The 13,821-nt window shown below is 37.7% G+C and overlaps 1 protein-coding gene across 2 annotated transcripts in view; it reads right to left on the reverse strand.

Moving 5' to 3' along the window:
- Positions 1-1,707: 1,707 nt before the first annotated feature.
- luzp2 (leucine zipper protein 2) overlaps positions 1,708-13,821 on the reverse strand; it is a 216,775-nt gene continuing 204,661 nt past the window's right edge. Inside the window, exon 12 of one of the 2 annotated variants that reach the window (XM_038270645.1) lies at positions 1,708-2,607. In XM_038270645.1, the coding sequence (XP_038126573.1) occupies positions 2,506-2,607 (102 nt within the window). In that variant the 3' untranslated portion in view covers positions 1,708-2,505. Of the gene's footprint in view, positions 2,611-13,821 lie in introns of both variants that reach the window. The other variant, XM_038270644.1, reaches the window with a different exon arrangement.

Consider the following 13,821-nt stretch of genomic DNA (forward strand, 5'->3'; position numbering starts at 1 on the left):
CAAAACCATACAGCTTCTTTCCCTCTTCTCCATGTTTATCTGCTCCCCTGAGGAGCATCGCAGTTGTATATGTGTCTGATGGAGAGAGAGCTGAATTGGCGGGGCAGGCTGAGCCTGCGACAAGTCGGGAGGGGGAGCAGCAAAACGCTGTAATACAGACTGAAAGACAGGTGAATCTGCTGTAGTTAGTGCATGCGGGAAAGGATAAAAAGTATCAATCTTGTAAAACAAATATTGTTCAATATCAATACCAAAGTTGGTATCGATAGTATCGATTTTAGTATCGATCCGCCCACCTCTAGTGCATGTGTCTTTGTTTCCCGTACACATCGGCTGCCAAAGTAGCTGGTGTGCTTGATCCGCTCATCTAAAATCGTAAGTGCCTTTTGGGCCATCTGTGGAAGGGATTGTGGTTGGGCTTTGGTGCCACTTGCCATGTGTTTCTGCAGCATTGCTCTGCTGCTGTTGGCGGCTGCAGCTGGAGGTTGTTGCGGCTTCCATCTAGTCCTCACCTGCTGGTCCGCTTTCTTCCTGGTAAGGCTGTGTTTCCACTCCTGGGGTTGTCTACGAGCTGCAGCGCTTTGGACACTGCTGTCTTGTTTTGACTGTGTCTGTTTGGGCTGCTCTCAACAAAACCTGTTGCTGATTGGACAGGCAGGGCAGGAGTGAGCAGGGCATGACTCCTCTGGCCCCATTGAAAGGCATATGAAATTGGACAATGACAATTTGTTCCCTTGTTTGAAGTGCTTGCTATTTTTTCTGTTTGTTTGCTTATTATTGAAAATACTAATGTGTTTGCTTTTGTTTTGCTTCACTAATTTGTTTCCTTTTGCATTGCAAGTTTTGTTTGTTCAATTATTTTTGATATAATTTAAATTCCCCTTATTTCCTATGATCCTTTTTATTTCCAGGTACCGAATAGTAGGCCTGAAGCCATGTTCTAACACAAAGAAATATTTCAAAGAAATTGTTTAATAAAATATTGTGGACTATTCTGTGTAATGGTGCATCTTGTTTAAAAAGTTCCCCTGTTTGCTAGTCAAATTAGCATAATGTAAACCAAATAATTAAGTTGGGAATATGTGTATCTATGTGTGGCTGTATTCAAGTCCCAAAGTTATTTGTTGAAGTTCTAAACATTCGGCCTCAGAAGGTCTGCTCTTGGAAGGTCTTTGTTTCAAACGAAGTATTCTTCACTATAGTAGATGGCAAAAAGGAATTTAATATTTCTCTCTGCTCTGTCAAAATACCATTTTCTTGAAATGCTTAGAAAAAAATTTAAATGGTGTCCTATTTTGTAAAACGTGTTAATAATTCCTTTGTTGAACGCAACATTTAACCACAGAAAGCTCTGGGATTTGTTACCAGATGGATACATTTTGGTTTAATATTATGCAATTGCAACTAAAGATTAATTTATTTAATCTCTAAACATTTTTACTAACTGTAAACAACTTATTCTTAAATTATGTTCAACTTTATCATTTTTCCATGACTTTGTCAGGACTATGACTTTGCATTTCTGTCAAAAGGTACCTCTGAATGCTACGCAGATGGATCATTATCTTTTGAGAGAAGCAGCGACACTTCCATTACAAGCACTCTAGTTGCCTGCAGATATGTGTGATGTGTGACAAGCTGTTAGTATTCAGGGGTTGCAAAACCTGAGTCGGGATTCTTCTCTCAGATCACAAACATGCTCACTCATTTTCTTTCCCACAAATCACCGTTTATTCTTCACACATTTACTGAAAATTACAGTTTATTTAAAGGACACAGGGAGGTCAGATAACATAGATACATGTAGCTAGAAGTTACTACTCAGTGCATGGCACATTCTCAGGGAGACGACCCATTGTGAGTCTTTGGCTCTTTGCCTCAGGAGTGTTAAAGGCAGAGAGAGTGCTGAATATTAAATGTTGAACAGTTGGCCAGCCAACTTGAGCCTTTATATTTCAAAATGTGGAGTAAATTAACCTTGCTACAATGAGTGACAAACAATAGTCTAAGTTGGGTAGTAGTAGTGATAGTAGTAGTAGTAGTAATAATAGGAGTACTTTTTTTGTCAATTGATATACTTATCACAGGAAACAGTGTCAGACCTCACCAGTGCAAAGGGTATTTCTAGAAAGATCACACATTTAGAAAGCAGTGTCCTCACTTATAATAAAACTCAGATAATAAAACAACAAATGAACAATCATGAAACAAGTTACGAGCGCCATTGCTAGCTTCCAAAAGAATATCTAAATGCATGCCATTTTACCATGAAGGTTGTCAGACAACAGATTGAATTTTGTTGAAAGTTCCAGTTTCTCAATGCTGATGTGCATATGTCTCGCTGTTTGTGGTTGTGTCTGTGTGTTTATGTGTGTGTTTTAAAAAGTGAGCGTGTAAGTCGAAGAATGTTGGCGCATGTTTTTTCCTTGTAACAGTGCGCAAGTGTGTGCTCTTAGAAAGATCCTCCAGGCGACGCGGGCTGCTCTGCTATGACATGCCGTCTGTTCACTTGTATTCGTGGGGCTTTGTCTTTTTGCTGTTCTCTCCGTCTGCATTCTTGCTGTTGTGTGACAGCTTTTTGTCAGATTGTCCACTCTGCACGTGGCCCTGCTGGTGTTGAATAAAAAAAAAAAGATTTACATTAGAAAGGCAGAAACAGTTCACTGTTTTTAAATAAATTGTGCATGTAAGTCAACAGGAAGAGAGTACACAATTTTGCTTTTATTAAAACATAGACAAAAAAATTATAAATAAAGCAAAAAGTAAATTTCAACTGATATCCATTAATCATTGTTATATACTTAAAAAATAACATTACTAATTGTGATTGGGAAGTTTCTTTTGGGATACTGTAACTTACAGGTGCTGGTCATAAAATTAGAATATCATGAAAAAGTAGATTGATTTCAGTAATTCCATTTAAAAAGTGAAACTTGTATATTATATTCATACATTACATACAAACTCATATATTTCAGATATTTATTTTGTTTAATTTTGATGATTACAAATGACAACAAATGAAAATCTCAAATTCATCATATCAGAAAATTAGAATATTGTGAAAAGGTTCAAAATTGATGGCCCCTGGTGCCACACTCTAATCAGCTAATTAACTCAAACCACCTGCAAAAGCCTTTAAATGGTCTTTCAGTCTAGTTCTATAGGCTACACAATCATGGGGAAGACTGCTGACTTGACAGTTGTCCAAAAGACGACCATCGACACCTTGCACAAGGAGGGCAAGACACAAAAGGTCATCGCTAAAGAGGCTGGCTGTTCACAGAGCTCAGTGTCCAAGCACATTAATAGAGAGGCAAAGGGAAGGAAAAGATGTGGTCGAAAAAAGTGTACAAGCAAGAGAGATAACCGCACCCTGGAGAGGATTGTGAAACAAAACCCATTCAAAAATGTGGGGGAGATTCACAAAGAGTGGACTGCAGCTGGAGTAAGTGCTTCAAGAACCACCACACACAGACGTATGAAAGACATGGGTTTCTGCTGTCGCATTCCTTGTGTCAAGCCACTCTTGAACCACAGACAGCGTCAGAAGCGTCTTGCCTGGGCTAAAGAGAAACAGGACTGGACTGCTGGTGAGTGGTCCAAAGTCATGTTCTCTGATGAAAGTAAATTTTGCATTTCCTTTGGAAATCAAGGTCCCAGAGTCTGGAGGAAAAGAAGAGAGGCACTTCATCCACGTTGCTTGAAGTCCAGTGTAAAGTTTCCACAGTCAGTGATGGTTTGGGGTGCCATGTCATCTGCTGGTGTTGGTCCATTGTGTTTTCTGAGGTCCAGGGTCAACGCAGCCACATACCAGGAAGTTTTAGAGCACTTCATGCTTCCTGCAGCTGACCAACTTTTTGGAGATGCAGATTTCATTTTCCAACAGAACTTGGCACCTGCACACAGTGCCAAAGCTACCAGTACCTGGTTGAAGGACCATGGTATCCCTGTTCTTAATTGGCCAGCAAACTCTCCTGACCTTAACCCCATAGAAAATCTATGGGGTATTGTGAAGAAGAAGATGCAATACACCAGACCCAACAATTCAGAAGAGCTAAAAGCCACTATTAGAGCAACCTGGGCTATCATAACACCTGAGCAGTGCCACAGACTGATCGACTCCATGCCACGCCGCATTGCTGCAGTAATACAGGCCAAAGGAGGCCCAACTAAATACTGAGTGCTGTACATGCTCATACTTTTCATGTTCATACTTTTCAGTTGGCCAACATTTCTATAAATCCTTTGTTTTTATTGGTCTTCAGTAATATTCTAATTTTCTGATATGATGAATTTGAGATTTTCATTTGTTGTCATTTGTAATCATCAAAATTAAACAAAATAAACATCTGAAATATATGAGTTTGTATGTAATGTATGAATATAATATACAAGTTTCACTTTTTAAATGGAATTACTGAAATCAATCTACTTTTTCATGATATTCTAATTTTATGACCAGCACCTGTAGTTGGTGAAGCCAAATCAAGATGGTGCTTCAAACGACTACTCAGCCCTATATCAACTTTTTTTGCTGACAAAGGCAATGCACATTTATTTATATAGCACAAATCAGTACAACAACAATTTTAAAGTGTTTTAAAAAATAATTGAAGTTTTTTTATTGATCTCACATTGGAGAAATTTACCTCTGCATTTAACCCATCCCCTTGGGCAGAGGTGTTAAGTAACGAAGTACAAATACTTAATCACTGTACTTAAGTACACTTTTTAGGTATCTATATTTTACTCCATTACCCATTTTACTAACCCGTTACTCGTTACTCTTGGCTTCGGTTTAATGTTTGTAAATATTTATTTCACATAATGTGTGCCGTCCAATGCAGACCATTGGCACTATCCACCACTCTAGTGAAAAATAGTGTAATTGGATGAGTCATATAACGCAAAAAATAATTGGTTAGCTAAAGAAAATGATCAGAAACAAGCAGGTGTTCTTCAAACTGCAACGTGAATTGTCTATGCCATGCTACAATGTCGGATTCAGAAAAAGATGACGAAATGTCTGAAAGGTCGGACACAGGCGAGAGCGTATCGGGAGACGGAGACCAACACGACCTCCCTCATCCTTGGCCCTATCTCAAAGAATTTTTCAAAATTGTCAAAAAATTTAGCTTTCAGTTCATATAGTGGCATCTTGCTGTTTTTTTCAAAGGTTACTTTATATTTTTATACTTTAAGTAGTTTTTGGAGCTCATACTTTTTCACTTTTACTAAAGAGGTCAAGTTGATACTTCAACTTTTACCAGAGTGTTTTTTAACTGCTGTATATATATTTCGACTTAAGTAACAAATGTGTGTACTTTTGACACCAGTGCCCTCGAGCGGCACCTGGGGAGCAGTGTGGGGTTAAGGTTCTTGCTCAGAGACACAGAGTGGCAATCTGTGGAAGTGGGGCTCAAACTGCTCTATGCCCCAACCAATAGGCCTCCCCTCCTCACTTACATTAATTAAAAAATGAAATAGAAAGACATATAAAAGCATAATAAAAGCAAGTAAAGATAAAAACATGATAAACACAGGTACTAAACCAACTAAAACAGTTGGACCACAAATTTCAACTAATAATTCCTTAGTTAAAGTTTAACTGGGAGGTGGACACACTGAAACGACCTTTCAAAACACATCTGTATATATTTAGGTGCTGATTAATATACTAGGAGAAGGATTTAACTTCTATTATCTAAGCTGCGGGGAGCCAGTGTAAGGGCTTCAGCAATGGGCTGGTGTGCTCTTTTCAACAGCGATATGGATCAGCTGCAGCTGTCTGATGAACCTTTTAGGCAAACCTATGAAGACACCGTTGCAGTTATCAATTCTGCTAAAGAGAAATACATGCATGTGTTTTTTATAGATCACATTTGGACACCACCACTTTAATCCCGGAAATTTTCTTTAGGTTTTAAAAAGCTGATTTAGTTACTGACATGATGTGCCTCTGAAGGTTCAGGTCTGAGTCCATCATGACACCAAGATTTATAACATTATAGAAATAAAGAAGAAATAACTAGGGTAAAAAAATACAAAGGAAGAATAACACAGACAAAAATGTTATAACATGCACATAAATAAATACTTAAAAATATAAGTAATAAAAAAATAAAGTTCAAGATTATAAAGGACAAAAAAAATAAAATAAGGTAAATATTACAAAGGCAAATAAATAAAGAAGCTACTTAAAAGAGTTATATACATTTATGTCTCACTGTATAATTTAATTTCTACTTACATTTATATGTTTATTGTATTTTTGGTGGCAATTAATTGTATGCTTATTTATCTATTGAGCATTTATTTATTTCTGTCTTTATTTTAATATATGGCAGAGTCAGTCCTCCATAGTATAGTGCTGACTTGTAGTTTACTCAGTGGCCTTGACATCTTCCACTAGTAGGTTATTGCTGTTCCTCTATATCAAAAGATATCCCTTAAAAGAAGGGTGGAAGGAAAAAGTGTGATATAGTGGAGAGACAAGAATCCAATCTGTTTGGTGTTTAGTTTCTAGAACCAGTCATGACATGCATCAACCAGCGGACATTAAAGCACCGCATGCCTCCACTTTAAGGCAAGCTTTATGGAGTTCCTGATTTCCTTTTACAGCAGGACAAAGGTACCTTTGCACATCACTAAAAGTGCTACGACCTGCTTTAATGAACAGTTTCTCTGTGCCACCTCACTCAGAAAGCTGACCTTAGCCGCATAGACAATCTGTGAGGTATTGTGAGAACAAAGATTAGAAACCAAGCGCAACAATGCAGGTAAGCTGTTAAACACAGGGCTTCAGGAGTTAATTAAGAGAATCCAGCAAAAAGTAACTGCAAAGGAGGAGTATATATGCCAAACAGAACAATGAATGGAGTAATCAACTGATTGGGAGCAGGTGTGGACAGAAGGATCTAGAAAAGAGCAAGGGGAAAGGAGACTGGCACAAGGGGGCAACAAATGGTAACCAAGTAAAATAACGGCACTTAAATATAACTAGAAAAAGAACTTAGATGACACTAAATGGAAATGAAACTAATGACTTAGAAAACACGGAAGAACATAAATCAAATATTAACTGAAAACCAAACAGAAAACTTGAAAAGAACCCAAAATCCAAATAAACATATCATGACAATAACCTGGACTCCTTCACATGGCAATATAAGCAAAGGATGATGTAACACCGCTTTGATGCAGTGCTGTAATAGAAGCGAGGAAAGTCCTAACAAAGTATTAATTTTTTATATTGTACAGTACAAAGAAGTGCTGTTCAGTAGGTGAACATTTCCTTTAAAAACATGTTTGTTTTAATTGGTATTACATTAATATTTTCTTGGAAGAAAATTTTTGAGTTTTTAATAACAGATTTTCAAAAATCAACATTAATAAGCTTGAAATTTGAATATGCAGTGATTGTTTCTTTGTAGGCATGGGACTTTATTATTCATTATTCTTACCTAATGTAAATCATAGCATGGGCAGTAGATATGCATTATTTCCTTTTTTATTTTTACTTTATTTATTTGGTCATGTTTAGCAGCATATTAGCATTTAAAATAGATTTCAAATTAAAAAAGAAAACAAATGTTTTTCAATATCATTTTAGGCATTTTGGGTGGTAAATCTATTGTAGTATACATTTCTAGATCTTAAGTTTATAGGCGGCAAATATGCAGTGATATCTCTCAACAGCTTCACATTGAGGTCAGCAGTTTTGTTTCCTTTTTGGTAAATGGCTCCTTTGGATAAATAACAGTTTGTACTTTGCTGTGTACAGTACTATGGATGGTGAGAAGTGTTTCACACATAAATTATTGATCTGGAAACTCTAGCTACTCTTTTTTTTTTCTTTTTGCTCTCTGTAGTATGTGTCTGAAATGCTGTGCACACAATTTAACCATCACATCCTCTTAGCTTACAATGGAGAACTTCCAAGCTGATGATATGTGTCGGCGTGTGGTCTTCCTGTTACAGTTGTTTTCACCCTGTGTCTTATAAAATTTATGAAGGCTTACAGAAAATCGTGTTAATTCTGTTGCAGGATTTTAATCAAAACCCACTGCAAAGCTACTACAGATGTTGTTGCAGAAGTAAATTGAACCTTACTAAAGTTCCTTATTCATAGCAGAGTAAATCGTTTTCAAATGTAAAAATCCAAAACGAAAAAGGTTGCCCTTGTATTACGATCTGAAATAATCTTTTTCTCTTATTTGTGCGCATACAATTCAACGACAGAATTACTCGGAATTCTTATTAATTTTCCCTTTTTGATTTGAGGTCAGAATCCAGAGCAGCTTTTCCTGCCTTTTCAATAATTGAAGTCATATTTGGCAAGGACATTTTAAAGAGCTGAAAACAGTGTATAAAAAAACAATTCTTCAAGCATATGTTTAGTGCTTGCAAATGTCACTTAAGAAAATGCCTTAAGGCTTTCTGCCTGCTAAGAAGCTGTTATATACGACCCTGTTTGTCACTACGCGATTGTTTGTCCACAAGAAAAATGGAGCAGAAAATGCAAATGAACAGTGATTTTAATCCAGTTCTTGTCAGAGCAACATGAACATTTCTTTTTCATCTACTACAATAATGTAGTAAATGTAAATGTAGATAACCAGTAAATACTTGATAATGAATAGCAAAGCTCCTTTCTGATGAAAAAATAAATAAATAAGAGGTTAAGAGGTTCTAATCTAAAAGCATATTTTGTGAATTCTTGACAGCAAAAGCTGCATTTTTTTATACAGTAAGTCTCTTACATCTACAGGGTAACTCCCCCAGGAACATTTAAATGTCTGTTATAGAGAGCAATTTCTATTTATCCATGCATTTTTTTGCTGTTTTTAACAAATCCTAAAACATTTCAAAGAGAAGCTAAGTACTCATTATTTTTTTCCTTCACTATTTGGGCCATATTTATCATCTGTGTACTCATTTTAAAAGCAAAGACCATTCCTTAGAGATTATAGTTTTATTTTTGGACCTATTCAAACCGCTGATTCTAACTGATATTGTGCGGCTACATAAAAGCCCTAATGCAATTCCATCGATTGTGCCTCGCAAAAGTGTTTATCATAGGATCTACAACCTTACATTTTTTTTATTATACTGTGCAATAGATCAACAAAAAGTAACATATTAAAGGGGTGTGTGAAGAGGAATTTTATTTTTTATTTTTCACATTTCCTTTTACAAAAATAATAAAAAAAAAACTGTGAAAGTATGACTTGTATTTTCCTTCTGACACATGAATACATTTTTTAAAACTGCTGCAAATATAGCTGTATGGTATATCTTTAAAATATTTCTCCTGCAGTTTTGCACAAGTGGGTTCTTATTTTGTCAGACACATAAATCTAAATGGCCCATTCTAATATATTTAGATTATTTGATCTGAACCAATCTATTGCATCTTTACATTATAGATGCCAATGCTCCCTAAGATTGTTACCCAGCCGGAAAGTGAACCTCAATCCTACACTATCCTAACAGTGAAAAAAAAAGAAAAGTTATTATGTTTTGGTATATCTGTGGCTGCATGCTTATCAGCTGTCAAAGGTGTAGTGGAGGATGTTCTATTTCCGGGTGGATCATCAGAATAAGTCTTCCTCCTGTCAATTGTTCTGGTGATATGTTTACATAAGGCCATCCCACGTGCTTGTCCCCATTTTCACTTAGCGATGGTGATTCTGACATGGTGGAAAAGTAGCAAATTGTCTTTTGGAAAGTACGCTTGTATGAGCAATGCAAACAGCAACTTTTAAACAGAGCGTGCACAAGGAGACTTGGGCTTTTGCATGCTCTCTCTCACGCGTCCCCTCTCTGGAGCAGGTGCATGGTTGTGCATCTGCATTTTTTTTTAAAGTGGAGAGAGCGGGTCTTTTCAAATATTCGTGAAAATCCTCTACTATTCCTTTAACATCCACCTAGTTTAAGTAATCCTCACATTTTTTGCATACACAAAGGGAAATTCAAATAACTAAAAAACTGCAAGGCCAAATTATAAGTGTGATACATCCTTTGAAAGATTCTAGTTCCTGAAAATAGAAATAATTAAGGTATAACTAAACTGCAGCTTAAACTGCATCAGCTCAAACATGATATAACAGTTTTTTTATTTCTTCTTGAAAAAATTTTCAGCCTGTTTTGAATAGAATTGAAAATACAGGGTGATGTTCTACCTGCTGGGTATTGCTGCCTGACGCACCTCCACCAGTGCCTTGAACAACTGTGCCTTGTAAGCCCTTGTCATCAGCAGGGGACCACCAGTCATGGATGTTTCGCTCCTTTAACCCCAGTACATCTCGTGGTGGAGGAGCGATGGCAGGGATCTCCCCCTGCCACCCCCTGCTGATGCCCTAGGTGTTAGGTCCCCACCCCATATCTCTTCTTCTTAGCAAAAGCCAAAAACTGCCCTTCTCTGCCTATTCCCTGATTGCTTTAGGATGTCCAGCTCCAGTGCATCCGAGGTTGCCGAGAAGGCGGACTAATGAGGACCCGACAATCCCCTACAGCCCACCTCGATGAGGCATGTGATGGCTTTCCAGTGGTCTCTGCACTCGGCTGCCAGATCTGAATAAGTGCCATGCTTGCGCTGATTGGCTGCCTCCATGCCTTGCTCCCACGGGACAGTGAGCTCCACCAGTAGGATGGTCTTGTGTGGAACTGACCACAAGATCCGGTATGGCCACAGTGATGTCTCTACAATCTCCCTGGGAAACTGAAGCTGTCTCCCCTCGACCCTCATGGAACACTCACCGTCAGGTGAAAGGAGGCTTGATGGTAATGTGCGGTGGGTAGGTTTGGGGTTGTCCCCGGCTCTTGCGAAGAGGATGCCTCTGCAAACTCTGCAGGCTTCCTCTACACCAAGTTGTGCTTCCACCTGTACCGACCTTGGGAGAGTGCAATCTTACAGCCAGACAATATGTACTGGAGGCTTGCATTGATATTATTGCAAAAAGAGCAGCTCTTTTCATTACCGAACCATTGCTGGAGGTTGCATGAAATGGCAGGTTGTCATAGGTGGCTCTAATTAAGAAGCTGAGTCTGGCTTTGGGGATTTTCAACAGATCAGACCATGACATGGGTCTGTCTGAGATGCCCTCCCATGACAACAAGCCTCCCTGTCTGCCCCGGGTAGACAGCCGTGACATGGAGATGATCCAGTTCTGTCCTGGCCACTTCTGCCACCAATATATCTCGCCTTTCACCAAACCTGCACGACCCAGAACACTGCCCACCACCTTCCAATGTTTCAGCCTGCTGAATGCCAAGTCGACCTCTTGCTGGGCTTTCCACTTCCTCCCTGTTTATACATGGGAGCCAGCTGTTCTCACCAGTTGGTGGGTGGATTCCCTCAGCTCCAGTACCAATCGGGCCTTCTCCTGCCTGTATCCCTGGCTGATAGACTGCAGTGGCAGCCACTTCGTGATGAGTGAGTTGGCCAGCTTGTCCAAAGACATGCTTGATAGCAGGCATGTGTCATCATATAACTTTTTTTTGTGTCATGTCAACCACAACTGCAGAAAATGTCAGACCTTTAGGTAAAACAGTGTCAGAGCTTTAGGACTTTTAACTTCTTCTGTCACCAACATCTCCATATCTCTCCAAATGCCCTGAATTAATGCTATATTGTGTCAATTGCTTTTACACAAAATTTTAACTCATGAAATCACACTGAAGCATATTTTTCAAATTTTCTAACATTTCCATCAAATAATCTAATGGCGAACAAGGATCCAGTCTCTCCTGCATGCTGTTACCAAAGTCTGTTTATCAGATCTGCATTATTCAAATTAGCCATGCATACCATAGTTTAAAAGCTAATATCATTGGCTACAAAGCCAATTATGTGAGGTCTAAACCAATAGCAGACTTTATGAGGCATATGACTGATAGGGAGGACTGGTTAAATATCAAGAGCTGCCCTGGAGTCAAATCTAAACAATAGTAGATGTGGATACTTTTGCTTTGTAGGCTGGAAAATAATAAAAATGAACATCAAACGGAAATGCTTGGGTAAGCTGGTGTTATTAGCAAGACAGTTAGCTTCAGCTCGGAGGGTCAGATATTTCTGATGATTGAAAACTGACTTTATGTGGCCATTTTCTCATTATAGACTGTTTTTATTACAAATACAAATACTTTTAATCTTTTGACCCTTATGGAAATGGAAAAATCTATGGCCTCAGGACCTCTTTGAAGGTAAAAAACAGAAAATTCAGTTTAAAAAGGATGATTTAAAATGCTGCTATATCTTTACTAATCGTGCTTTGGTGCTTTTGGTGTCCATAAAATGAACCTTGCAGTTAGATTGTCCAGAATCTAAGCTTTCTAATGATGTATAGCATGTCTTCATTGGTTAAAATGTAACCATTGTTATATTCATGCGTACTGCTGTGTTTAATGGGAATAGAAATCTAATGTAGGTCGCTTCTGTTCTGTCAGATAAGCATACGTCATCAGACAAGCATACCCATAATAATACGCATGCACGAGCATGCACAAAGGGACCTTTAAACTAGTTCTGTTAAATTCGCAGATCAGGCTGTAAAGATCAGCATACACTTAACAGTTGTATGACAATCTGGTAGGTTAGCTGCTACGTCAGGGTGTGAAGTACCAAACAAAAAAAGCAAAGCTATCCATGTTTAAAGCAATTAAGCTTTAAATTCTGTTGACCTCGGACTAAAACTTTTTGTTTATTACATCACACATAAATAAACTAACCAACTTGACTTTTGGTATGCTTTTCTGGTAAGATTGTTTGTTTACCTTCAGCTACACCTTTTTGTTTATTATATCAAGCATAAATAAAGTAGACTTTCTTCCACTTATGTCAGACATATGGGTATGCAAATCTGACATCTTGCGCATGCCTATTGACTATGAGTATGCTGGTGACGGGGTATGCTGATCTTACAGAACATCGGCTACCCAGTGGATTTTAAGAGGACAATTTCATACTTATATCTGACATTGCTTAGTTTTCATTCTTATAAAATATTAAACTCTCAAATGAGCATCTTGCATTTGCTGAGAAATATGCCTCACTTCAAAATAATGAAGGCATCCTATTGCTTAAGAGATATGCTTCTGTATCCATACTAGGAAAGCTGGAGAGTAAAACATTTTTTAGAGTGAAAAAAAAAAGTTTTGGGAGATTTATGGATCTTATATCTAAAATTTCTATTAGTTTTCTCAAGTTTTGATACACCTAAGTCATTTCTCCTTTGATCGCTTCTTAAAGAACATCATAATAAAAAGCTAGAACTGCTCAGGTTTTCAGTCTCATAAACCGAAAATGAAAACACATAATGAAGGTAGACTGATAGAAACAGGGAGAGGCTTAATCTAGATTGATCCCCTGGGACCGGAATGCAAATTACGACTAATCACATTGTTTACTACACCCTGAATGGCAAAGAGCTGTGAATGAGGGGTGCTGGGAAAAAGCTGCTTGTAAGTTGGTTTCGTAAGCAAATTAAAAAAATAAATAAATTCTAGTGTACTAAAGACAACCCTGGAAAGAGAGGAAATACTGGCAAAGCTTTTAGATTTCACTTTTCGAGAAGAGTTAGAAAATCTGGTAAAATTATGTCATGAAAAACAGATTTTCTTTTCAAATAGTGTTTATGATTAATGCAGATTTCACAAGTTCATAAAACACTGAAATACTCTGAGTAAACTATATATTTTTAATTCTTCACAAGTAAATTATTACATCTGTTTCTGCACACTGACCAACAATCTCACTATTGAAACAAAAAATAAATCCTATTGAAAAAAGAAATCATTAAAAAAATACAATCTAAC

The sequence above is a fragment of the Cyprinodon tularosa genome, unplaced genomic scaffold (assembly GCF_016077235.1).
Source record: "Cyprinodon tularosa strain WSP-4 unplaced genomic scaffold, ASM1607723v1 ctg77, whole genome shotgun sequence".
Taxonomy (NCBI): Eukaryota; Metazoa; Chordata; class Actinopteri; order Cyprinodontiformes; family Cyprinodontidae; genus Cyprinodon; species Cyprinodon tularosa.